The following is a 26189-nucleotide window of genomic DNA, read 5'->3' on the forward strand; positions in this document are numbered from 1 at the left end:
GAAGTGTCTCACTGTGTACTTAGGACACTGACCAACAACAATCAAGTCTGAGAGGTCTTCTAGTAATGCTAGCTGACTTTAAAGATGAAGAACAAATCCTCAAGGCTTCCGAGCAAAAACAAAAACATAACTTACAAGGCGAAAGATTTAAACTGGCATCAAATGTCTTGAAAACAGTATCCAAAGCAAGACATCAACAGAGCAGCATTTTCAAAGAAATTGTGAATCAAAGATAAATGTGTCTTTCAAGTATTGAAGAAAAACCATTGTAAATACACAAGCATTCTGTACCCATTAGCCAGTCTCAAGGAGTCTTCCGGACAATGAGATTCATGCTCCAAAGAGATGAATGGGAAAACTTCAGCCTAAGGACCAAGAGTGAGTGTGTAATGTATTTAATTGTTGAGATAAGATGAAAACAAAGGTCATGATGAGGCCAAAGTATTAATATATAAATGTTATGTGTTCTAATACAGTAGAAGTAATCTAAGCAAAAAATAAGGTAAGGGATAAAGATGAAAGTAAAATGAACTCTCTGATTGCTAGGTATGTAATAGATAAGACTATTAAAAATTGACAAAATGCTAAAATGATATCTAAGAAAAGGGGAATATAAGGGCTTTAAAATGTTATAGGTACAAAGATAAGCATGAGAACAAATATACAAACATTCCTAAATACAAACAGAATATACAGTGGAGAAAAGATAGTCTCTTCCATAAGTGGTCCTGAGAAAACTGGACAGCTACGTGTAAAAAGAATGAAATTAGAACACTTCCTAACACCATACATAAAAATAAGCTTAAATACAATCAGTCAGTGAGTGAGCAAGCAAAGAAAACATCACTTAGAGAAAAAGCAGCGTTGTAAATATGAGGCACATAGTAACTGTACTGTCGTGTGATCATATTGAGACCACATGTATCAGTCATATCAGTAAATGTGAACAAATATGATACAGTCATTAAAAGATTTCATTCTAGTTGATATTAAAGTTCATATGTAAAAGAAGCATGCAAGAAAGAATGGAAAAGCACAAAAGCTACCAGGGAACTTACCCTATCGGACATTGAAGCATACTATAAAGCCTCTATAATTAAAGCTGTATGGTGCTGACTCATGGCTAGATAAACAGGCTGGTAGAATAGACTATAAGTAAATTCTACTTCTAGAATCAAATTGACCTTATGGACTATAGCCTGCCAGGCTCCTCTGTCCATGGAATTCTCCAGGCAGGAATACTGGAGTGGGTAGCCATTCCCTTCTCCAGGGGATTATCCCGACTCAGGGATCGAACCCAGGTCTCTCCTGCATTGCAGGCAGATTCTTTACTGCCTGAGCCACCAGGGGAGCCTGAAGTAGATTCAATTACATAAAAATTTAGCATGTGATAAAGGTACTACCTAAAATCAGTAGGACCTCTACCATAAAAAAGGAAAAAAAACCCAACATAACAAAGTCTAAAGACAGCTGACTTGCTGGGACGTGTATCATAGATACAGGACTAGTAAAGCTAGTCTTACGAAGGGTAGAAACTCTCACAAAGGGTAAAAGACCAAAAATGGAGTGGAAAATGAGGAAAGGAGACAGTCCCCCGAAAAGGGATAAAAATGGTACTTAAACATAGGAAAAGACGTTCAACCGTACCCATAATTAGAGAAATGCAAATTAAAACTGCTCTGAGGTACGGTTTCTCACCTACCAGATTGCAGAAATTAAAAAGTATAACAACACATTCTGTCGGTGGAACTGTAAGGAAACAGCCAGCGTTGTACGTTGCTGGGGGGAATGCAGAGTGGCACAACCACTTTGGAGGGGATTTGGCGACGTGTGATAGAATGACGTGTGCGTGTACCTTCTGACCCAGCAGTGCTCCTAGGAATTCACCCTGAAGACACACCTCCAACAGTGTGAAAATATACACGTGCTCAGGATTATTAATTGCACCTTGTTTGTAGTTGCAAAATACTGGAAATAACCGTAATCCCTGTGCAGGGGAAAGGGATTGAATAAATACAGCTGCACAATGGAGCCACCCGTTTCTTTTTTCCATCTTTAAAAAAAAGAATAAGAAGGACCTTTATGACTCATTTGAAGTGATTTCTGGGGCACATTAAGAGAAAAAAATCAAAGTGTAAGAGGGTCCTTAATATGCTTTCTCTTTTGTAAGAAAGGAGATTAAAAAAAAAAAATACCCTTTATCTTATTTGTAGAGGAAACACACACAAAAGATGATCAACTGGAAACCAGTTGATAGAGTGAGCGGGTGGCAGTAGGTAGGATGGGTGTGTGAAGGGAGGGGGCGTTTCTCCGAGAACGTCGTGTTACATGGTTTTGACTTTTAGAACCACGGTAATGTTTCACATATGCAAAAAAATAAATAATCGACCAGAGTGGATTTAAAAAAAAAAAAAAAAAGGAATGCAGATAGAAATAATAACTTAACTATATCTCAAATGAATAATGTAATCGCACTTTGGGGAAGGGATAGAGATGGAACCCTGGTAACCTTTGAACACAGCATTGTGACTCCAGATTCTTAGACTAAGGATTGTTAGACCTTGTGAAGAAATACTGAAACTCCTGGTACTTTGCCAGTTTTTCAGAGAGGGTATGGGTTAACAGTTCTGAAGCCGCTCTGTGTGTATTCTTGGATTGAGCAAATAAGGAAATCAATTGCAGATAATGGAAACCAAACTTCTCCCTTTTGCAGAGGGACATTATTTAAAAACAAAAAAAGGAAAAGGAAAGTGCTAGAATAAGCCCTTGGTATTGGATTGAAACCAGAAGTATCAGTGTGAACTAATTGTTTTGAATATGTACATGCAGATAGATCTAGAAAGAGATACAAGCGTGTGCACACATACCCCTGTGCACGTGTGTCCCACTCTGTCTGCTGGGGTCTACAAGCGTGGAGACTCTAGGAACCATGAGTGAATCTCTTTTCCCCATCTTAGTTTCTAAACGTCATTCTCACTAATAAGAACCAGGCTCCTTGGAGAAATGGCTGCTTCCAAGACAGGGACAGAGAAAGGACAGGGTGAACTAGTCTTCTCAGGCCAAAGCGAGGCGAGTGCTCACAGAACGACGAGGGCGTGTGCCCTGGACACAGAAGCCAGTTTGGCTCCTGGGGGCCACGCCTGGGCCCGTTGAGCACCAAGGTGGACGTGACGGTCATGGATTGCAGTCCTGAGAAGCCATTGTAGCCCATGTGTTGTCCACGCTGATTTAAATTAATAAAGCAGTAGAGAAACAGGAGGTGTTTGTATCACATAAAAATAGCCACAGGAAAGCCATTCCTTCAGGAGAACATGAACTAGTAAATGCAGAAGGACTTAGAAAATTTGGCAGCCACCATAGTAATAATTGCTTTACATAAGAATCAAGAATTACCAGTGAGTGCTAAAATTAATGGGTAAAAGGTTGATGACAGCCAGTGTGAGTGTGGGTGCGCACGTGTGTGTGTGAGTATGTGAGAGAGAGAGAGAGAGACAGAGAGAGAGTAGGCCCACGGTCTGTTTAAAGGGAAACTCGAGTAGTGTGTCCTCTGCCCTCAGCCCCATCAGCGGCTCCATGTCACTCCAGTAGAGGCCCCCGTCCTTCTGAGTCTCTGGTTCCACCTTCAGTCTCCCCCGTCTGCTGGACACTCTGCTGCCTTGGGGCTGGCCTCATTCCTCACAGCCTTCGAGGTTTGCTCTGGGGTCGCTTCTCCGTGAGACCTCTCCTGACCAGGATGGGCTACTCCTGCCCCCTTATCTGCTTGAATGTCCTTTAATTTTTTTAAAATAGTTCTTTTTACTTTCTAAGACAGTACCTGATTTTCTTGTCTGGTAGAGCCTCGCAGCTTGCCGGATCTCAGTTCCCTGTCCAGGGGTTGAGCCCAGGCAGGCCCTTGGCAGTGACGGTGGAGAGTCCTAACCACTGGACCACCAAGGAACTCTCTGGGCTTATTGTCCCTTATCCGTTTCCTTCGGAAAGACTGTGAGCTCCACAGGAGAGAGATCGCGTCTTGGTTCACTGATGTGAATCGGTGCCTGGCGCATAGTAGGTGCTCAGTAAGTGTGTGCTGACTGAACATTCATTCACTTTCGTGTGTGTGTCTATAAAAGGAAACTGAACAGAGAGGTTTCCTAAAACACTGAGATGAGCTGTTAGGGGCTGATGTGAGCCTGGAGTAGACGGCGTCGCGGGAAGTGGGCGTGCACCGTTCGTAACTTCATTTGTGAATGGTCCAGGGGGGCTGTCTTTACCTCCTGGGAGAGTAGTGGTTGTCTCATGGTGGAGGGGGGAGAGGAGTTAGTTCTTGAACTATTTGCTTGAAACACTTAAATATTGTCTGGTTTCTTTTATTGTAACCACACATTATTCTTCGGATTAAATTTTATAGAAGAAAAACTGCGTTTTTAAGTTTAAAATTCATTGGGAACAGAAATACTGGCCTGATGTTACCGATTTCCTAAGTATCTGCTTAGTCATTGTGCTCTCTGTGCTGGGCACCAAGCTCAGGTCTTCACATGCCCCGCAACCCCAGGAGGTGGGGGCTTTATCCCCCTTTTCCAGATTAATAAGCTGGGACTTGAAGAGGACCAAGGTCACACAGCTGGAAAATAACCCCAGTCGTGGGTGACAGTTCAGCCCCTGGTCTGCTTGACTCGAGAGCTCAAACTTTCAGCCATTAAGCAGTGAAACAGTTGCGTGAAGTTGCCCAGGTGTCGTTTCGCTCTTTCCTGGCCCTGAGGCGTGTTGCTCCTGCTTTCTCAGGGTGCTTTCTGCTCTGGGAGCATCCAGCACCCAAGGTGCTAGAGACAAACTCAGGACCCAGCAAAGCGAGAAGGAGACTCTTCTAGGGACGTAGGGAGGGTTCATGGGCTCTGTCATTTTGCAGGGCCCACTGGGTCCCTTGTGGCTCAGCTGATGAAGAATCGCCCACAGTGCGGGACACGTGGGTTTGATTCCTGGGTTGGGAAGATCCCCTGGAGAAGAGAAAGACTACCCACTCCAGTATTCTGGCCTGGAGAATTCCATGGACTGTGTAGTCCATGGAGTCGCAAAGAGTCGGACACAACTGAGCAACTTTCACTCCCTGGATCCTGAGGTTTCTTAGGCGAAACATGTGTAGTGCTTCTGGCTGAACATGCAACCAGAGTCATGCTGGGCTTGATCTTCTGAAAGCTTGTGATTTTGAGTACTGTATAGATACAGTGTTCCATAAGACACACAGATGTTTTTGTGGGGAGTTCCCTATCTGGTTCTGACTCAGTTTTTGAAACTAGCTCTTGTCATAACCACAGGGATCATAAGCTTGGTTCGTGAACTCCCAGAAGGTAGTGGATAGACTTCAAGAAATCTCTAAACCCCTGCAGGTTTTGTGTGTAGGTGTATTTATGTGCCTTTTTCTGAGGAAGAGGGTCTGTGACTCCCATTAGAAAAGGCAGTTAATTCCCGGAGAGGGTTAATGACGTTGGTCTGAAGCCCTGGTGGAACTCTGGTCCTTTCTCAAGGCTCTCCAGTTACCTGTTGATTCAGCCTCTTATCTCCATATTCTTGTTTTATATTCAGTATATTCTAGCATCCATGCTTCATTTCCATGTGAATTTCTTGTGGCTTCCAGGTTAAAGCACCATGCTAGAGATACTGCTCTTAAAAGAGAACTGCCGTGTGAAGGAAGGCATCAGAGTGGAGCAGCTTTAAAATGCTTGGCCATTAAATCCGCTTTTCAGTTTTCTGACAACCAAAGCAGAAAGCAAATTTTTTTTAGTCACATAGATTTTGTATTCTGATAAAACCATTTTTTCCTTTTAGAACTAATTTCAAGAGTAGTTTATATCTTTTCCCTTTTCTTTCCTTTTCTATTTGTTTTCTTTTCTCCTTCCCTCCCTCCCTCCTCTCTAAATACCATTTGCTCAGTATATGTTGTCTCTTTAGTTTCTTTAGCTATCAGTTCAAGACAGTGGCTCCCAGAGGCAGTGGGGCACTTCCATCTGTCATATGAATGTGTGCTTAGGGCTCAGTGCTGATTGTTAGTGTCCCTTAGATTATCTAAAAGTATGTAGTCTAAAATAGTGATAGCCTAGTTAGACATCCCAGAATTCCCCCCTAAAATGCTAATATGCCAGCAGTTACTGGGATCCACCATTTCTTATGATACTTTGGAAGCTCGTGATTCAGACCTCTAGTTTCCCCCAACACCTCTCAACTGCGTTTATCCCCCCAAACTTGGGAAGTACATTCTGCCAACTCTACCAGGTGTATTTCACTAGGCTAGCATCTACAGTAGTGAATTTAAATGTTGGAGAAAGCTATTCCAACTCCAAGGGAGTTTTATTGGATTTTAGTTTTAAACTACTATGAATTCATTTATAAAATTCATGTCTGGTAGAAAGCTGTGACACTTACCTTTTTGGAGCTGAGTGAAACTGTGTTTTCAAAAATCAGACAAAAAGGAGATTGAGTAAATGCACAGTTACCTTAAGAAGTAGTAGTAAAAACCACAACTTTTTTTTTTTTTTTTTTTTTGGGGGGTCTAATTCAGATTTATTCAATGGCTCTGTTTCCAGGGCACCTGAGTTCCAGGCTTCTTGTTTTATCATCTGCTCCCAGTGTGGCAGCTCTCTGTCACATCACTTGTCTTCATTCTTATAGCAAATACTATGTGAAAGACGACCCCGCATTGTGAGCCATGCACACAGAGCGCCACATCCATACACTTCCTGACATGCTATCTGCCTTGTGCCTTCCAGGCAGCCGCTCTGCCCGCCTCCCCTGCTCTCATTTCCTATAACCTAAATTCTTACTGGAGCCTCCTAGCTGATCTGCTGGTCTCCTTGTTTCTAGCCGTTCAGCCTCCACTCCATCTTCCATACTTAGTGCTTCTCCCAAAGGGTAGGTCTCCACAAGCCAGTCTCCTCCGTTGCTTGCAGGATGAAGCCATCCTCCTTAAGGAAGCTTCAGTTCAGTGCAGTCGCTCAGTCATGTCCAACTCTCTGCGACCCCATGGACTGCACCACGGCAGGCTTCCCTGTCCATTACCAACTTCGGGAGCTTACTCAAACTCATGTCCATCAAGTCGGTGATGCCATCCAACCATCTCATCCTCTGTCGTCCCCTTCTCCTCCCGCCTTCAATCTTTGCCAGCATCAGGGTCCTTTCCAATAAGTCAGTTCTTCGCATCAGGTGGCCAAAGTATTGGAGTTTTGGCTTCAGTGTCAGTCTTTCCAATGAATATTCAGGACTGATTTTTTTTTTTAGGATTGACTGGTTGGATCTCCTGGCAGTCCAAGGGACTCTCAAGAGTCTGCTCCAGCACCACAGTTCAAACGCATCCATTCTTTGGTGCTCAGCTTTCTTTATAGTCCAGCTCTCACATCCATACATGACCACTGGAAAAACCATAGCCTTGACTAGACGGACCTTTGTTGGCAAAGTAATGTCTCTGCTTTTTAATATGCTGCCTAGTTTCATAGCTTTTCTTCCAAGGAGCAAGCGTCTTTTAATTCCATGGCTGCAGTCACTGTCTGCAGTGATTTTTGCTTCTCTTCTTTTCTCAGCTATTTGTAAGGCCTCCTCAGACAACCATTTTGCCTTTTTGCATTTTTTTTCTTGGGGATGGTCTTGATCCTTGCCTTCTGTACAGTATCACCAACCTCAGTCCATAGTTCTTCCGGCACTCTGTCTATCAGATCTAATCCCTTGAATCTATTTGTCACTTCCACTGTATAATCATAAGGTATTTGATTTAGATCGTACCTGAATGGTCTAGTGGTTTTCCCTACTTTCTTCAATTTAGGTCTGAATTTGGCAATAAGGAGTTCATGATCTGAGCCACAGTCAGCTTCCAGTCTTGTTTTTGATGACTGTATAGAGCTTCTCCATCTTCTGCTGCAAAGAATATAATCAGTCTAATTTTGGTATTGACGATCTGGTGGTGTCCATGTGTAGAATCTTCTCTTGTGTTGTTGGAAGAGGGTGTTTGCTATGACCAGTGTGTTCCCTTGGCAAAACTCTATTAGCCTTTGCCCTGCTTCATTTTGTACTCCAAGCCAAATTTGCCTGTTACTCCAGGTGTTTCTTGACTTCCTACTTTTGCATTCCAGTCCCCTGTAATGAAAAGGACATCTTTTTTGGGTGTTAGTTCTAAAAGGTCTTGTAGGTTTTCATAGAACCATTCAGGTTCTTCTTCAGCATTACTGGTTGGGGCATAGACTTGGATTACTGTGATATTGAATGGTTTGTCTTGGAAATGAACAGAGATCATTCTGTTGTTTTTGAGATTGCATCCAAGTACTGCATTTCGGACTCTTTTGTTGACTATGAGGGCTACTCCATTTTTTCTAAGAGATTCTTGCCCACAGTAGTAGATACAGTGGTCATCTGAGTTAAATTCACCCATTCCAGTCCATTTTAGTTCACTGATTCCTAAAATGTCGATGTTCACTCTTGCCATCTCCTGTTTGACCACCTCCAATTTATCTTGATTTGTGGACCTAACATTCCAGGTTCCTGTGCAATATTTCTGTTTATAGCATCAGACTTGACTTCCATCACTAGTCACATCCACAGCTGGGTGTTGTTTTTGCGTTGGCTCCATCTCTTCATTCTTTCTGGAGTTATTTCTCCGCTCTTCTCCAGTAGCCTATTGGGCACCTACTGACCTGGGAAGTTCATCTTTCAGTGTCCTATCTTTTTACCTTTTCATCCTGTTCGTGGGGTTCTCAAGGCAAGAAGACTGAAGTAGTTTGCCATTCCCTTCTCCAGCGTAGGGAAGCTTATGGGGTCTTTATAATGCAACCTCAGTTTGCCTTTTCAACCTCTACCCCTCTTAATGTCTCCTGGCCACCTGGGTGTCCAGTGCTCCTCAGCAGAGGCACCCCTGGCATTTTGGATGGGACAGCCCCTCCCTGTACAGAAATGTTTGGTATCCTGCAGAAGAACTAGCATCCCTGACCCCAGACTGCTAAGTGTGGGCAGCTCTCTCCACTCAACGTGGCAAGCAAAATGCGTCCTCGTTTCCAGGGGCTCCTTAGGACCCACAGGATTCCCCCGACACCCCGTGCCCGTTGCTCCTGCACCTTGTGCCTGCTTTTCCCTCTGATTGTGGCATCCTTGTCCAACCCCTGACCCTTCTGGCAAAACTACTGTGCCTTTCAGACTGGGGTCTAACGGTAACATTTCAAGAAGCTCACCCCTACTTCTTCAGGCCAAGGTAGTTCCTTCCTTCGTGCTCCTAAAGTCCTGTTTATGCCTGTATTAAAAGAGTATACTGTGTGCAGAGGTGTTCTGGGTTGATCTTAAGAGGATCTCTGCTTTAAAATGCATTTGACAGGGACTCCCCTGAAGGTACAGTGGCTACAAATCCGCCTGCCAATGCAAGGGACACGGATTTGATTCCTGGTTGGGGAAGATCCACCTGCTCTGACATAATTAAGCCTGAGCACCAACCCATGAGCCCATGTGTTCCCGAGCCCATGTTCCACAACAAGAGAAGCCACCACAAGGAGAATCCTGTGCACAGCAGTGAGGACCCAGCACAGCAGAAAATAAACATTAAAAACGTTAGAGTGCCTTTGACAGGGCCTGCAGCATCCTGTGCCACTGTGCCCAAAGCCTTTGTGAAGAGCCTGAGAGGAGGTGCTCCGTCCAGCCGGGCACCTGTGAGCGTCTGTTCTGATCCCCCTGCTTGTGTAGCACTACGCAGCCCTTGGTGCTAGACGTGGGGAACTTTAAAAAGATGAAACGGTCTCCTGGGTCATCATGATTTCCATAAGACAAAGAGACAATGTAAATTGTTGTTGTTGGTCTTGTTATTAGAAGAACAATAATATTGATCAGTAGATTCTTTGATGAATCCCTGGCAACTTATCTCAGGGTTTCTATTTGACCAAATGGAGCCGTTTCTCTCAGTACCCCCTGCAATCAATAATATGACGCAAAATGATGTTACTCTTTCCGAATCATCATCTTTGTTTCGAAGAGTTATTAACACAAGAGCCCAAGCTGCTATTTTCTTTAGATACTCGGGTTGTCCTGCTTCAGATTTATACACAGCAATTGAATCTCATTAGCCCGGCTTTACACTGCATAGACCAAGCGTGTAAATAATTGAAACTTTCCAGGGCTGCATTAAATCTTCAGCTGATTTTAAAAGCAGTTTTATCTTGGTATCTTACTACTCCCTAACCCCAATCTACACAGTTGATTTTCCCCCCATTCAGTCTTTCCTTTGTGTCTGTGCACTGAGATAAAACAGTTGCTTGATTCGAATAAAAGTGACATATACAATCCATTTTGGTTGGCAATTGAATTAAAAGATGAGCAGGAGTTTATACTAATATGGTCTATAGTATTATTGATGATGTAAATTACCTTATATTGAATTTTAATGAAAAGTAATGGACCTAACTGTGCTGCGTGTAGTTGTAGGAGTAGTGATTGTCATCATTCTCATGCCCGTCGTAATTAACTCAGCTCCTAAGCAATCCTGGGGTCAGTCGACTAGGTTCAGCTCCTTTCTCTGCTGATTCTATCTGTGTGACGTTGAGTCGTCACTTGACGTCTCTACCGTCCGTTCCTCCTGGGCAAAACAGAAGGGGCAAAACTCTGGGCTGATCAGAGTCCCCTCCTGGGCTTGTTGTGAACATCACCTGGTTAATCCTTGGAGCCAGACCAGCTGCTGGCCAGCTCAGGAAGTCAGCTGGCCAGGGTCGGGGGTGCGGGTGGAATTCAGTGATGTCTGCTACACATTTGTTGAAGTTTACGAAATTGTATGGGCCTTTTCCTGACTTAATTACCATGTTGACTGTTGCTCATAAACACTATGAAGATAAGAAAAAAATTGTTTATATTCAAAAATCCTTTACAATAATGTGGGACCTGTTTTTTAAACACAGACAAAAATTCTCACCTTCCTTTTTCTCCTCATTCTTGAATTATAATTTTAGTTAAACTCATCTGGTGACTTTGTCTTTGCGTCTGCTTTTATGGCGACTACTCAGTGATCATGCTGCATTTGGTTCAATTACAGATGTGACAATTGTCAAATGGAATTTTGGAGTCAGGGTTTTGACAGGTTTTGCCCTAAAAGTAGCACTCATAATGTTTGTTGTGTTGTTGTTCAGTCACTCAGCTGTGTCTGACTCTTTGCAACCCAGTGGACTGCACAGTCTAGGCTTCCCTGTCCTTCACCATCTCCAGAGCTTGCTCAAACTCATGTCCATTGAGTCAGTGATGCCATCCAACCATCTCATCCTCTGTCATCCCCTTCTCCTCCTCCCATTATCTTTCCCATCATCAAGATCTTTTCTAATGACTTGGGTCTTCACATCAGGTAGTCAGAGTATTAGAGTTCGAGCTTCAGCAGCAGTCCTTCCAATGAATATTCAGGGTTGATTTCAAACCAGGATGGACTGTTTTGATCTCCTTGCAGTCCAAGATTCTTAAGAGTCTTCTCCATCACCACAGTTCAAAAGCATCAATTCTTTAGCTCTCAGCCTTCTTTATGGTTCAACTCTCACATCCATAGACGACTACTGGAAAAACCATAGCTTTGACTAGATGGACCTTTGTCAACAAAGTAACATGTCTGCTGTTTAATACGCTGCCTAGGTTGTCATAGCTTTTCTTCCAAGGAGCAAGTGTCTTTTAGTTTCATGGCTGCAATCATTGTCTGCAGTGATTTTGGAGCCCAAGAAAATAAAGTCTGTCATTGTTTCCATTGTTTTCCCATCTATTTGCCATGAAGTGATGGGACCAGATGACCTGATCTTAGTATTTTGAATGTTGAGTTTTAAGCCAGCTTTTTCACTCTCCTGTTTCACTTTCATCAAGAGGCTTTTTAGTTCCTCTTCGCTTTCTGCCATAAGGGTGGTGTCATCTGCATATCGGAGGTTATTGATATTTCTCCCAGCAATCTTGACTCCAGCTTGTGCTTCATCTAGCCCAGCATTTCACATAATGTACTCTGCATAGAAGTTAAATGAGCAGGGTGACAATATACAGCCTTGTTGTACTCCTTTTCCAATTTGGAGCTAGTCTGTTGTTCCACGTCCCGTTCTAACTGTTGTTTCTTGACCTGCATACAGATTTCTCAGAAAGCAGGTAAGGTGATCTGGTATTCCCATCTCTTGAAGAATTTTCCAAAGTTTGATGTGATCCACACAGTCAAAGGCTTTAGCATAGTCAATGAAGCAGAAGTGGATGTTTTTCTGGAATTCTCTTGCTTTTTCTGTGATCCAGTGGATGTTGGCAATTTGATCTCTGGTTCCTCTGCCTTTTTTAAATCCAGCTTGTACATCTGGAAGTTCTCAGTTCATGTACTGTTGAAGCCTAGCTTTTGAGCATGACCTTGCTAGCATGTGAGATGAGTGCAATTGTGTGGTAGTTTGAACATTCTTTGGCATTGCAATCCTTATTGGGGATTGGGATGAAAACTGACCTTTTGGGATTGGGATGCAAACTGCAATAGTGTGGTAGTTTGAACATTCTTTGGCAGCCCAATCCTTATTTGGGATTGGGATGAAAACTGACCTTTTCCAGTCCTATGGCCACTGCTGAGTTTTCCAAATACGCTGGTCTGTTGAGTGCAGCACTTTAACAGCATCATCTTTTAGGATCTGAAATACCTCAGCTGGAATTCCATCACCTCCACTAGCTTTGTTCATGTTGATGCTTCCTAAGGCCCACTTGACTTCCCGCTCCAGGTTATCTGGCTATAGGTGAGTGATCACTTATAATCTTAGCTGCTTTTTATTCCGGGCCTCTTCCCACTTCCCTGGTTATTCCTTCTTGGTCTTCTCTCTATTATAGATTCCTCTTCCTCCTCCCAAAATGTTGGCATGTCCCAGGCTCAGTTCTTGGGTTTGGTCTCTTCTCCGTTCATACTCTCGAGGTGATCTCATCCATCCCAGGATTTTAAATACGTTCTAGTTGCTTCTGATGCCCAGGTTTACATCCTTGCTCAGGTCTCTACCCAGACTTCAGCTCAAGTGCCTGTGGACGTCGCCACCTCATTTCCACACTTGTGCTCGGGCAGCAGTCCCATGTACTAAATGACTCCTCTGTGCATCCTGTTGCCCAGACCAGAAGTCTTGGAGTGGCCTCTGCCTCTTCTGTCTCATATTTCCCAGCCAGTCCTTTGGTAGATTCTGTGGGTTCTTCCTCAGAAATACATCCAGAACCCATTCACATCTCACCAGCTCCAACCCATGCCCCAGTCCAGGCTGCCGTCTCGTCTCACCTGGCGGACTGCAGCCCCTCCCAGCTGGCCCCACTGGCCCCACCCTTGCCCCTCCGTAGCCTTTTGCATGCTGTAGTCACTTTGCAGCTAGAGTACTGCTTCTGAAATGCCACTCTTCTTCCTAGAAGACTCTACCAGCTTCCATCACACCTTCTCCAAGGCCCCACACAACCCCTTCCCTCCCCGACTGTGTCTCAGACCCCCACCTCCTGTCACTGCCCTGGCTCCCTCCACGCCAGCCCCTCTGCCTTCCTCACTGCTCTCAGAGCACGTCAGGCCTGCCCCGGCTCCCTGCTTTGCTTTCTTAGAGTTTCTAGGTCTCCCCTGACTGCAGTATTTACAATAAACCAGCACCCTGCCCCACCCCTTGCCATTCTGTCCCTTATCCCTTACCCTGCTTCATTTTCCTTCATAGCATTCTCACCATGCGGCATGTGATTCGTTAGCTTACTGTGCATGTCCACCCTCCAGAATTCGAGCTCTTTGAAGGCAGAGACTTTGGTTCCCTGCTGTATCTGCAATGCCTGGAATAGCGCCTGGCCCGTGCTGAGTGCCTGGCAGTATCAGTGAGTGAGTGTGCTCTCTGCAGTGTGCTCTCACAGCAGCCCTGAGGTGGGTGAGGCACGGAGAGGCGGAGGAAGTTGCCCAGCTTGCCCGAGGCACGTAGCAGGTAAGTAGCAGAGCTGGGGTTTAGTTAGCCTCTGCCAGTTTGACTCCAGAGTGCACATTCTTTCTGTTCTACTGCCTGTCCTCCTGTTTCTGAATGTTTCCAAACCGCCATCACATCTCTGAGAATCTTATCATGCCTTCAAAGCTTACCATCTTGATTTTGTTTGTTGTCATCAAATTGTGTTTGAGTGTCTGGCTTCCACAGGACCTCGGCTGTCACAAAGGTAAAGGAAGGTGCCTAGCCCCTGCCCTTCTGTTCTCTTCCTGGAGCAAATCCCCCATGAAATGGTGAGTTTCCCCAGGAAAATCTCTTTCTTGGTTCTTGTCATCTTTATGACCAACCTACACAGCATATTAAAAAGCAGAGACATTACTTGGCCAATGAGGTCCGTCTCGTCAAGACTGTGGTTTTTCCAGTGGTCATGTATGGATGTGAGAGTTGGACTATAAAGAAAGCTGAGCACCAAAGAATTGATGCTTTTGAACTGTGGTGAGACTCTTGAGAGTCCCTTGGACTGCAAGGAGATCCAAGCAGTCCATCCTAAAGGAGATCAGTCCTGAGTATTCATTGGAAGGACTGATGTTGAAACTGAAACTCCAATGCTTTGGCCACCTGATGTGAAGAGCTGACTCCTTGGAAAAGACCTTGATGCTGGGAAAGATTGAGGGCAGGAGGAGAAGGGGACGACAGAGGGTGAGATGGTTGGATGGCATCACCAACTCAATGGACATGAGTTTGAGTAAACTCTGGGAGTTGGTGATGGACAGGGAGGCCTGGCGTGCTGCGGTTCATGTGGTTGCAAAGAGTCGGACACAACCGAGTGACTGAACTGAACTGACCTGAACTTCCAGGGCTTAGCACTATGCCTGGCAGAAAGGGGGGCACTCCCTTCCTAGCTGTGGGATGAATGAATGGATGGATACAGGGCCTGAGGAGGTACTGTGAGAGCACATATTCTTTGTCTTTGGCCAACTGAGCACTGCCTGAGTTGGGTGCCTCCCGGGTGTTGAGAGACTCACTGGACTCTGGTGCTTGTCAGAAATGTCCGTTCCACTCCAGAGCTACTAGGGTGACCGGGACTGGGGTGTCTGATTCAGATGGGGTTGTGGTCCACACCTTGAGAAACCCACTGCTGCCCAGTGAAAATACAGACCATAGGAGAGACTTCCCAGCTAAACCATCGAGGAAGGGCTGAGATTCGGGAAGCCAGTAAGAGGCCTTCCAAGCAGGGAGAAATAAAAGTGAAAAGTGAGACTTGTTTTTAGATCTTAGAGAAGTCTGCCCCTGCCCCTGTGAATATAATAGTTCTAATAATTTCTACCACTTCCTGTGCCTGCCATGTGCTGGGAACTCTATTTGGCTCTTAAATATACGCCTATTAATTTGGTTTTCACACCAACCCCTCAACACAAGATGTTATCACCATCTTATAGACAAGAACATCGAGACTCAGAAGGTTAACTCACGCGTTCAAGGTCACACGTAGTGGTAGAGCTGGGATTTGAAGGGAGATCTGGGAAACACCAGTCAAGGTCTTTTCCGTCATCCTCCGCGCTGTCCATGAAAAGGTCTCATGGACTCAAAGAAGTACAGGAAGCTCCTAGTACATGTAGGGAGCTGGAGGAAATGTACTGAAATGAGTCAAGTTTTCTTGAAAGTGCCTTAAAAGAATAATGGTTTTGATAGCATTTAATTTTGGTCAGAAATACTTTTTGAATATACTCCTGACTTTCCCAGTTCTTTTTTCTTCTTTCACACAAGCTTTATCAAATGATTGTTTTGTTGATAAATTTAGTGTGCAGTTGGGACTTACATGTAGATTATACCTACCCTCAAAGGGAGAGAGGATTTTATAGTTTCCATTCATTCTCATTAAAATCAGAACATTTGCATCTTAACTTTTACATCTTGTTCCAGGAATTTTAAGCAGTCTGATTGTATGGAAGTGGGTCGTATTAATTGCAAATGGGCTAGACATCTGCTCACTAACACGGAATGATTTTTTTTAGCTCGATTTTGTTTTTATATATGATCTACCAGAGCGATTAAGTGAAGGCTGTATGAGCTGCTGTTACAAGACCAGGATTTTCAGAGACTTATAATGATAAAAATGAACTGAAGAGTGAATCTTTGAATGGTCTTGAACTGAGAGCAATTAAACATCTTACAGTTGATAAATTTTTGTCCACAGTCTGTTTTCCATTGTTGGGCCTCTGTTGGTCTGGTGTGCAGCGAGCCCAGGTCCCTTGGGCTCTCGGTTCTGGGGTGAGTGGTGCTGTGCTTTTTCTGCCTGTGGGGAGGAAACTAGGCAGGGAATGAGCTGAGGTGGAGCATCAGACTGGAAACACAGGATCCAGCCTGCTGGGGACTGGCTGAGTAGGCTGGGTATTTCTTTCCTGGTGGTAACCTAACAGTGTTTCCTAAGGTGGATTTCTTGCAACACGAATTCTTTGTATATATGTGTGTGTGTGTGTGTAATGGAGCTTCCCAGGTGGCGCCAGTGGTAAAGAACCTGCCTGCCGAAGCAGGAGACGTAAGAAATACAGGTTTGATCCCTAGGTTGGGAAAATCCCCTGGAGAAGGGCATGGCAACCCAAAAATTCTCCAGTATTCTTGCCTGGAGAATCTCATGGACAGAGGGGCCTGGTGGGCTACAGTCCATGGGGTTGCAAAGAGTCAGACACGACTGAAGCGACTTAGCATGCCTATTTGTAACATATTTATTTATGGTTGCGCTGGGTCTTCCTTGCTGTGTTTCTCTAGTTGCAGCTACTTTGTTGCGGTGCCTGGGCTTCCCGTCGCAGTGGCTTCTCTTGCGGCAGAGCCCGGGCTCTAGGCACACAGGCTCAGTAGTTGTGGCACTCAGGCTTAGTTGCTCCGGGGGATGTGGAATCTTCCCAGACCAGAGATCAAACCCGAGTCCCCAGCGTTGGTAGGTGGACTCTCATCCACGGTACCACCAGGGAAGTCCCAGAACACGACTTCTTAAGGAGGGTGATGTGGACAGTAAGTTTCGGAAGCACTCACTGGTTAAACCATCCTAGTTAGGCATGTTCCTTCATTGCAGCCTTTCCAGCACCTTTAATATGCCCATGTACATTGTGCGTCTGTAAGAGGAGGACAGTGTCTACACAGTTTTCTGGGACACACTTGGCCAGAATCCCCCTTCTTATTGATCTCAGATGGCCTCGGCCCTCAGCAGCCTGAAGCAGGACCTGAAGTTAGGCCGAGGCAGTGAAAGCATGAATCCTAGCCACCAGGGCCCAGAGGCCAGTGACGAGACCCTGGGCCTTCAGCTGTGTAGACATGAATTTCCAAATAGAGATGGAAAGTGTGAAACAAGTAGTGTTTATTAGGAGGAGAAAGGGTGTGTGTGGATAGACACGTGGGCGAGCTCAGAGAGTCCCACCCTTATGGTGGTTTGAATCACTTATATGGGGCGTTTCTTCCAGATTTTCCTTTGCCCAGTCATCTTGCTTTGCCTGGTTCTGAGTCTGTATTTGGTTTAACTCAGGATCCTCCCCTGTGTGCGTGCATCTCTTGGGCAAGATGGATTCTAGTGAAGAGGCCTGCGGGTGGGTTGGCATTGCTCCCATTTTGGCCTTTCTGCACATGTGTATTCGGGAAGGTCTCCTTGACCTTGAGGAGGAGAAGTATGTGGCCTCTTGTCTCAGCAGTTCCTCCTCCTTTGCATCTTGGAGTGTCCGTCCACAGGGGACAAACTGGCTGCTGCTCAGCCTGGGGCCCATCTGTCTCTTGCCTCGTCATGGGACTCAGTTCAGGATATGTTGCCATGGAGAATGTCCCAAGTTTTATCTTAAAACCAGGAGCTGGGGAATCTGGTTGAGGCTCCCTGGTCAAATAGTTGAATACAAAGTCTCAAGTCCACAGGGCAGCTGCCTCAGCCATCTCGCCCCTCAGGACCTCCTAGGACCTGTTTTGCTTTTTTTTTTTTTTTTTCAGAGTTGTGGATTCCAAGCCAGTGGCACCACCGGCCCAGTCAGGGAGCAGGAGGGAAGCCAGGGCCCGTGTGCATCCATGCATGTCTGTATTTGACAGAGAGGAAGATGGTACAGAGCTTGGCAGCAGTGGTTAGGGAAGGACAAGTAAAATACACAAGAGACGAAAGAGTTGTTTGCTAAAGGGGTCTCCCGACCCTGGTCCCGCGCCTGCTACCCGGAGGGGCACAGTCCATGTTTGTTGAATGAATAAATTGTTGGTACTCCAAGCCCTTCGCAAAAAAGATAGCTAATGTTGGGACAGCATCATACTCTGTTTCAGTGGAGTTTGGCTGCCAAATGTGTGTAATCTTTCACTCACCTGGAATCAGAGGTGAAGCCACCAGAACTTTTCTTTCCCTCACTTCACCGAGGCCCCTTTCCCGGAGCTCTCTGCCAAGTACTGCCTGGCCGCAGAGCACGCGTCCCTGGATATTATTATTCTAGGGGTGGGAATGGACGTGAGCCAACTGATCCACACCTTTACTCCTTCTCTGTTGGGACCAGTGATAGAAAGCTAATAAATGTGAAGTGGTGACTCGGAAAGGAGCAAAGCTAGTCGACTCAGAAGAGGGGTGAAGGCCACAGTGTGAACCTATGACCTTGACCTCATTAGCCTCAGGCCTCTGAAGCACCAGCTGGTGGTGATGGTGTGATGTCTGTCTTACTGCTGAAGTCCTCCTCCTGCTGCTCAGTGCTGCTGTCTTCCCATCTCATCCCCTCCTTCTGCAGAGCATGGCTTGTTACCCAAAGGAAGGATCGCTGGCTCACCCTTAATATGGGGAAATCATTTAGAGCACTTAATTTGTGTTGACTCTTTATTGGTGCACTATTGCAATTAAGTTAGATTAATGAAAGGTAAATTCCAGTCTATACATGAGGAAAAAAAAAATCTCTTGTAAAGATCCTAATTAGTATGTGTGTTTACTTAGTCTCTCATGGTTTAATTGCATCCCATCTTGCTATTTACAAACAGGCATCATTAAAGAATAATGAGTGTGTGACAAGAGCATTAATGCTAGCAGCAGATGAGGTGACTGGCGGCCGGTGGGGAGAGGGAGCTGGGTGGGTGACGTCTGCCGGTTTGTGTTATTTCCCGATGAAGGAGAACGCAAGGCGGGGAGGACGGAACAGACACTGCGCGGCAGCAGCTCGTCCTTTGACGGCAGAGCCTTGGGCTGCTTTTCATCCGCTGCTACAGTGTCAGCTGGAAAGGTGAACACACACTCTCAGGATTGTCTCAGGACCTCAGCCAGCAGCGTTTAGGTTGGAGCTTTCTTTTCTACCCCGCGTTGCAGGATATCTGCACCTGAACTCCGTGAGGGTTCCCTGGGATGCTGAAAAGGCCACCCAACGCGGGCCTTTCCTCCTGCAGTCCAGCTCCTGTCCCTCCAGCAGCCTCTTTTTGAAAAATATCCAGACGTAAAATAAATTAAGCAATAGGCTTGTGAGATTTCCCTACTGCTGCTGCTGCTGCTGCTGCTAAGTCACTTCAGTCGTGTCCAACTCTGTGCGACCCCATAGACAGCAGCCCACCAGGCTCCTCCGTCCCTGGGATTCTCCAGGCAAGAATACTGGAGTGGGTTGCCATTTCCTTCTCCCTGGCATCCTTCATATCATTCCAATTTTACATAATTTGCAGTTGTTCCTCAAAATTACAAAGCCGTTTTATCTTTTTAGGTGGATGTGTGTGATCATTTCTAGTCTATTCTAACCTGGACTAAGGGTGGGGAAGCTGAGAGTCCACGTGGGGTAGCAGTGAAGTTGAAGGAAGAACAACCCAGAAGAAGCCAGGTGTTATAGTGTCTTCCTCATTTGCTGCTTCATTCTCTGGTTCACAGTACAGAGTAAGCACTTCTCTAACGTCAGCCCTGTGTACGAGACAGCAAAAGAGACACTGATGTATAGAACAGTCTTATGGACTCTGTGGGAGAGGGAGAGGGTGGGAAGATTTGGGAGAATGGCATTGAAACGTGTAAAATATCATGTATGAAACAAGATGCCAGTCCAGGTTTGATGCACGATACTGGATGCTTGGGGCTAGTGCACTGGGATGACCCAGAGGGATGGTATGGGGAGGGAGGAGGGAGGAGGGTTCAGGATGGGGAACACATGTATACCTGTGGTGGATTCATTTTGATATTTGGCAAAACTAATACAATTATGTAAAGTTTAAAAATAAAAAAAAAAAAAGAAGAAGCAAATGTGGGACAAAGGTGGTGAGTCTGAAGAGAAGGTGTCCTGGAGCCCGGATTGCCTTCCTTGTTGGAGTCAGGCTCGGGAATACCTGCCTCAGTTTCCCCTTACGTTATGGTTATCATTGCAGGCAGGCTTGTGAGTATGTTCTATATAAATGTAAATTGCCACTATTCAGACTATATTAAAGCTTTAGCTTTCTCTAGGGATTCCTGGGTGAGCTGAAGTCCAGGGTTTAATTTATTTAAAATCAGGTTATAGGAATTCAGTTTTTAGTACATTTTATGTTTTTTTTTTTTTTTAAAGAGAAACTATAGTTTAATTTTAAGCTACCCTAAATAGAAGCCTATATTTTTTTTTTTCCAGTGTTCTTAGTACTGCCTGTATCTAAGGGCACAGCAAGCTGCATTATCAAACACAGAAGGGCCCAAACAGGCTTCTGTGGCTGTCTCTTTTGTTGTTGTTAACTTGCAACTATTCCATTTTCAGCTCACAGAACTGTGGGGCATATTGTCCCATTCATATTAATTGGATTTTAAAGTGACCTTGTCCAGGTATTGATTTGAATTAAAATTTTCTACATCAAGGTCAAGTTGGCACACATTGTACAGTCGAAATATTAAAAAGCCAAGTCCTGCCTAACAGGGTATCGACAGAAGTGGAGATGCGACGGGACCGTGTTTGCCTCAGCGGACACTGTGGTCCCTTCCACTGCAGGCGGCAGATCTGTGTGGGGGTCACTTTCACCTGGACTTGCGTCGCCCATCAAAGGGACGGTTCCTGTTTAAGTCCACAGACTCACCTTTTCCCAGGAAGACTGTCCCTGAGCAACTCAGAGCTCCGATAATGCTGCTCAGGTGCGCGAGTTTAGGGTGAAGTTTCAGCTCATCTGAATTCACCCAGGCTGCCTTGAAAACGAGGGCCTGATACGATCGTTCGTAAACTTGAACTATCTAGCCCTGACCTCAGCCGTGAGTCCCAGTTTCCAAACTGCCTGTTTAATATCTCTCTGCTAAGACATTTCAGAAATAATCTTAAACTTCATAAAAGTGAAGTAGTTTTCCCCTCTCCCTGTCTTACCGCTCTGCTTCCCCCTCTTATCTCATTAAATAGCAAAACCATCTATCTGGTGCTCAAGCCAGACACCTACAAGCTTCCTTAGTGTCCCCCTTTCTCTCACCCCCAAGCCCGCCTGTCAGCAGATCCTGTCTTCAGTTCCTCTTCATTCTCTCTGGAATCACTCGGCGTCTCCTGCCGCCCTGGCTCCAGTCAGAGCTGTCACCGTCCTCTCTTGTGGCCCCCATTTCTTCTCTTGATCTCGCCACCACGCAACCAGGGACATGTTCTTTAAAGCATGCACATCAGCTGTGCCATTTCTTGGCACTGACTTCCCTTCACCCTGAGCACAGCTACATCCCTTGTCAGAGCTGCTGCCACCAGCAGACCTGGCCCGTCCTGGCCTGGCACCTGCGCTCTGCTGCCCGCCCCGCCCCGCCCCCAGGCCCCCCACACAAGACCTTCGCTCCAGCGCCCCCCACGGCTGGGCCCTCTGCAGGAGTCTGCACAGCCCAGCCCAGCCCAGCCTTGGGCAGCAGGTGTCCACCCAGTGTGAACCTCTCCCCTCACCCAGCTTTATTGTCTTCCCAGCCCCACGCGGATCTCGTAGTTTTGTTTCTTTATTGTCTGCCCATCCCCGTCCCCAAGAATGCACCCTCCTGAGGCGTTTCGTTCACTGCTCTGTCTCTAATCCTTAGACCAGTGCTTGGCACAACAGTGGATGTCCAAGAAATATTTGAGTGAATTGAATGAACAAGTGAATAATTGACTCATCTGGTCTAAATGTCATCTTGGGGCACACATTGGTATTGCCTAAATCTCTCTTTGAGCTGTCCCCTTTCTGTTTATTTCCCTTAAAACTCCTTGCAAATTATACATTTTTATTTACATACAGATTTGTTGCCTGTCTCCTCCACTAGACTCTTAGCTCTCTGAAGTGTTTCATCTGCTAACCTAATGCCTAGCCTGCACTTGTTTCAAATTAACAAGTAATTGTCAGATGAAAGGTGGGGGGGACTGGAAGGCAAGTCATTGCCCATCTAAGGCAGCTCCACGTTCCAGTATGTCCATCTGTCGGTCCATCTCCCCTCCTTTCCCCCACCCTTCATTCGTTCCCCATTTCTTCCAGCACAGCCACCTTCTCACTGGAGAACTGGTTCCAGTTCCCAGTCTTCTCCATGTTCTCCAATCCAGGTTCTAGAAGGAGGCAGTGTACGTGGCCTAGCCAGCATGGGGAGAGCCTTCTCTCAGACCGGTGTAGGGCAGCCTTTGAACCTGGTACCTCCCCCTGGGCCATCTGCTTCTGCCCAGGACAGGAAATAGCAGCTGCTTCCTGGGCAGCAGGCCCACCAGTGAGACAGGAGCGCTGGGTGCAGTGGCTCTCCTGCCGCCATGTGCAGCATGGGGGACAAGTAAAGGGTGTGCGTGCGCGGGGATTCCTCTTCACGTCCCTATGAGAAGCTTCACGTTTCAGCCTGTTGGAGAAAACAGTGGTCGGCGTCTCCTTTTGTCAGCGAACCCGTTTCTACTTCACTGCCACATCTTTTTGGAATCTCGATGCCCTGTTTTTATACAGCCATCACATTCTCCTTTTTCCCAGTGGGGTTTCTGTTATATACTTGAATGTATGTTTTATAAATGAAAACGAACTAATTCTGTTTTGACAATTCGGGGGTTTTTCACAACACTGCTTCTTTACATCGTGTGTGGATTTTGTTGTGGTTGAGAGGAACGGGAAGCCAGATGAGAGGGGAGAACTGTGAGAAAGGTGGCATTCAATCGTATGAAATGCAAACTTCTTAAACCTTCCGTGTCATGAAAATGGCTAATGAGGCCTGGAGAAGGAGGAGGTCCTCTCTGCTGAAACTCCCCTCCCTCCGGGGCAGTTTTGACTACTGAAGAGACGAATGGATGCAGGAAGAGCAGAAGTACCCGGAGCGTTAACATTGATGGCCCCTTGGGAAATGATTCAGTCACTCATCCAGGGAATAAGCCACCTAGTGAAAATAAACCTCATCTTATCAGGCAGGTGCTTCATAATTGTTAAAAAGAATGACTTGCAGCGATACTAACAATTGCTCCCACGTGGTGAGTGACAGTAGCGACTCCCCTGGACACTTCATAGCCCCAGCCATCCAGTCCTTACAAAGGGTTCTATTTTAGAGACGAGGAAGCGAAGCTCACGGAGGCTGGTTTTCCTCAACCCACGCTGGTTTACCACGCTGCTCTGTACGTGGCAGAGGCAAAATTTGAACTTGGGTCTCTCAGGCTCCAAAGCCCCGGCTCTCCCCCCGCCCCCAACCCCTATGCTGTCTGTCCCCTGTGACAAAGGCAAGGAGGCAGTAACCCAGCCTGATGGATGGCAGATGCCAAGTTTGAATCCCAGTGCTAAACCCTTCCAAAGGCTGGTGTCATTTCCTCCTCCCAAAAGCCTCATCCTGAGTCTGCAGGCCAAAAATCTGGGAAGTGACAGTCCAGGGAACTTGCCTCAAGTCACACGGCCATGGGGCTTCCCTGGGGTCCAGTGGTCAAGATTCTGTGCTGCCACTGCAGGGGGCACGGGTTTGAACAACTGAGATCCTGTAAGCCGTCTCATATGGCCAAAAAAAAAACAAGGTCACACAGCACCAGGAAGAGGCAGAGCTGAAATCTAAACTCGGGTTTACTTTTTTCCCCAGTCTATACATGTTAACACTCGAGCTTGCTTGCCTTACTGGCAAGTTGATTTTCTAACTTGTTGGTAGACAGAAACTAAAGTGAGTTTATCTGCCTTATGTCTCCTGGGTCTTTGTCAGAAGGGAAGATGTAACTCACCTCTTGAGGCTGTAACAGCTCCTCAGCTCCAGTCTAGTCCATCATCCCTGGAAGTTACCTTCCAGTTTGATTTTCCCTTTCTGAATCACACTGCATTGAACTGAGTTTTATCATCAGAGATGCACTTGAACCCCCCACCCCCACTGCCCGCCCCGACCCCGCCCCGTCGCATTGAGCAAAAAATAAGTGACCTTCAGCGTAGGAAATACTGGTTTTATCTTAGAGGATCCCTCGGTCTGACCTCCTGGTTTCCATGTCACGTAGCCCGTTTCTTGTGGCGGGCTCGTTACTGTCCAGCTCTCTGCAGTGCCAGCAGCCTCGTCCAGCCGTGACGGCAAGTTTGTTGTCTCTGCCTCCGCCTGGCAGAGCCGCAGCCTCTCAGGGTTGCTCTGTGTCCATTTCCCCTTGGCTGTTTCCAGTTGTACGGTTTTCCTCGAAAGAAGCAGGAGCCGGTTTCCCTTGAGCTCCCGGTCCCCCTTGGCTGCGCCTGCTTTGGGAAGCCTGCTGTGAGGACAGCCCGCCAGCACGGTTCTGCGGACGGCACACACCTAGCAGCTGTGCAGAACTCAGAGCGCCAGGTTCAGAGAGAAGCGAAACAGCAGAACACTGAGATTAGTCAAAGCCAGCGTTTTAGTGGCGTCTCATGGATGGGGTTGCGGCTTCCCTGGTAGCTCAGTGGTAAAGAATCCACCTGCCAATGCAGGAGAGGCAGGAGAGGCATCTTCGATCCCTGAGGGGGAAAAGATCCCCTGGAGAAGGAAATGGCAACCCACTTCGGTATTCTTGCCTGGGAAATCCTAGTCAGACAGGACTTAGTGACTCGACAATTAACAATAGCTGGGGTCAGGAGTGTGAGTATAAAACCATTTGGGAAGGAGGCCAGGAGCTGTGTGAAGCAAGATTTTGAGCCACTTACCAGAGTCCCCGAATATATGACTGGAGTTAGAGGATTAGATGGTCCAAGGCTCTGTGGTCACCCTGTCTTATGATTTAGAGATGCTGCTGTGGGGCCAGGGACCCGGCACAAACAGTGGAAATAGTGAACAGCAGGCCCCGCGCAGAAACCTTAGCTTCCTGCCATTACGAATGAGAGTAAGACACCTGCCTGGGGCGCAGCACAGGGTTCTCAGATGGAGGAGGGAGCCGCAGCCCTGTGGGCACACCCTGGTTCTTGTCCTAGAGTCAAGTATGTGTCCACACTGTTCAGGGAAGACCCCCAGGTGTCAGAGGAAAGTTTGGAGGAACGTTTTTACCAGATCACATTCCAAGAACATCTCCTGGAGGAACGTTCTGTGGGACATCATCTGGGGAGTGCTCATCCGTATAACCCCTCCTTTCAAGACGTGGGATGCATTGGACAGGCGCCCAGCAAGCATTTTCCAACCGCTCAGTGACACAGCACCTTCTCCCCAGACTCCTCGGGTACATTGAGCCCCACGTGCTGAAGCACTGTGCCCCCCATTACTGCAGGCACAGCTCACTTTAACCACTTTCTTCAAGGTTGATTGTCATTCAGTCACTAGCTCGTCTCCGACCCTCAGCAACCACATGGACTGCAGCATACCAGGCTTCCCTGTCCTTCAGTGTCTCCTGAAATTTGCTCAGACTCATGTCCATTGAGCTGGTGATGCCATCCAGCTATCTCATCCTCTGTCGTCCCCTTCTCCTCCTGCCTTCGATTTTTCCCAGCATCAGGGTCTTTTCCAGTGAGTAGGCTCTTAGCATCAGGTGGCCATAGTATGGGAGCTTCAGCTTGAGCATCAGTCCTTCCACTGAATATTCAGGGTTGATTTCCTTTAGGATTGACTGGTTTGATCTCCTTGCTGTCCAAGGGGCTCTGAAGAATCTTTCTCCAGCACCACAGTTCAAAAGCATCAAATTTTTCAGCACTCAGCCTTCTTTGTGGTCCAACTCTCACATCCATACATGACTACTGGAAAAACCGTAGCTTTGAGAGCTTTATGGACCTTTGTCAGCAAAGTTATGTCTCTGCTCTTTAATACACCTTCAAAGCGGGAACCGTATTTGATACCTCTTAACCTCTCAAGGCTTCAGTTTACCCCCTTGAAAATGAGACAGTTGAAAGTGACTTTTTTAAAACTCCAGCTCTAAAGTCATGTAAATCTGCATCAGTGTCCTAACCCAGAGCTTCACGTAATACACACACTTATATACTCAGTGAATAAATGCTTGTCGGGCTCGTTCCCTTTATCCCCATCTTTCT

The 26189-nt window shown here is 46.3% G+C and overlaps 1 protein-coding gene across 5 annotated transcripts in view; it reads left to right on the top strand.

Moving 5' to 3' along the window:
* Positions 1 to 26189, top strand: part of MED27 (mediator complex subunit 27) — a 217747-nt gene that overhangs the window by 148490 nt on the left and 43068 nt on the right. Inside the window, exon 5 of one of the 5 annotated variants that reach the window (XM_086324440.1) lies at positions 9323 to 10064. The exons of the other annotated variants lie outside the window; for them this stretch is intronic. Within the exon in view, the coding sequence (XP_086180566.1) occupies positions 9323 to 9334 (12 nt within the window). The 3' untranslated portion in view covers positions 9335 to 10064. Of the gene's footprint in view, positions 1 to 9322; positions 10065 to 26189 lie in introns of those variants that run through there. 5 annotated transcript variants of the gene reach the window in all.

The sequence above is a fragment of the Bos grunniens genome, chromosome 11, assembly GCF_055505025.1.
Source record: "Bos grunniens cultivar Pamir isolate PY7600 chromosome 11, Bosgru_T2T1.0, whole genome shotgun sequence".
NCBI lineage: Eukaryota > Metazoa > Chordata > Mammalia > Artiodactyla > Bovidae > Bos > Bos grunniens.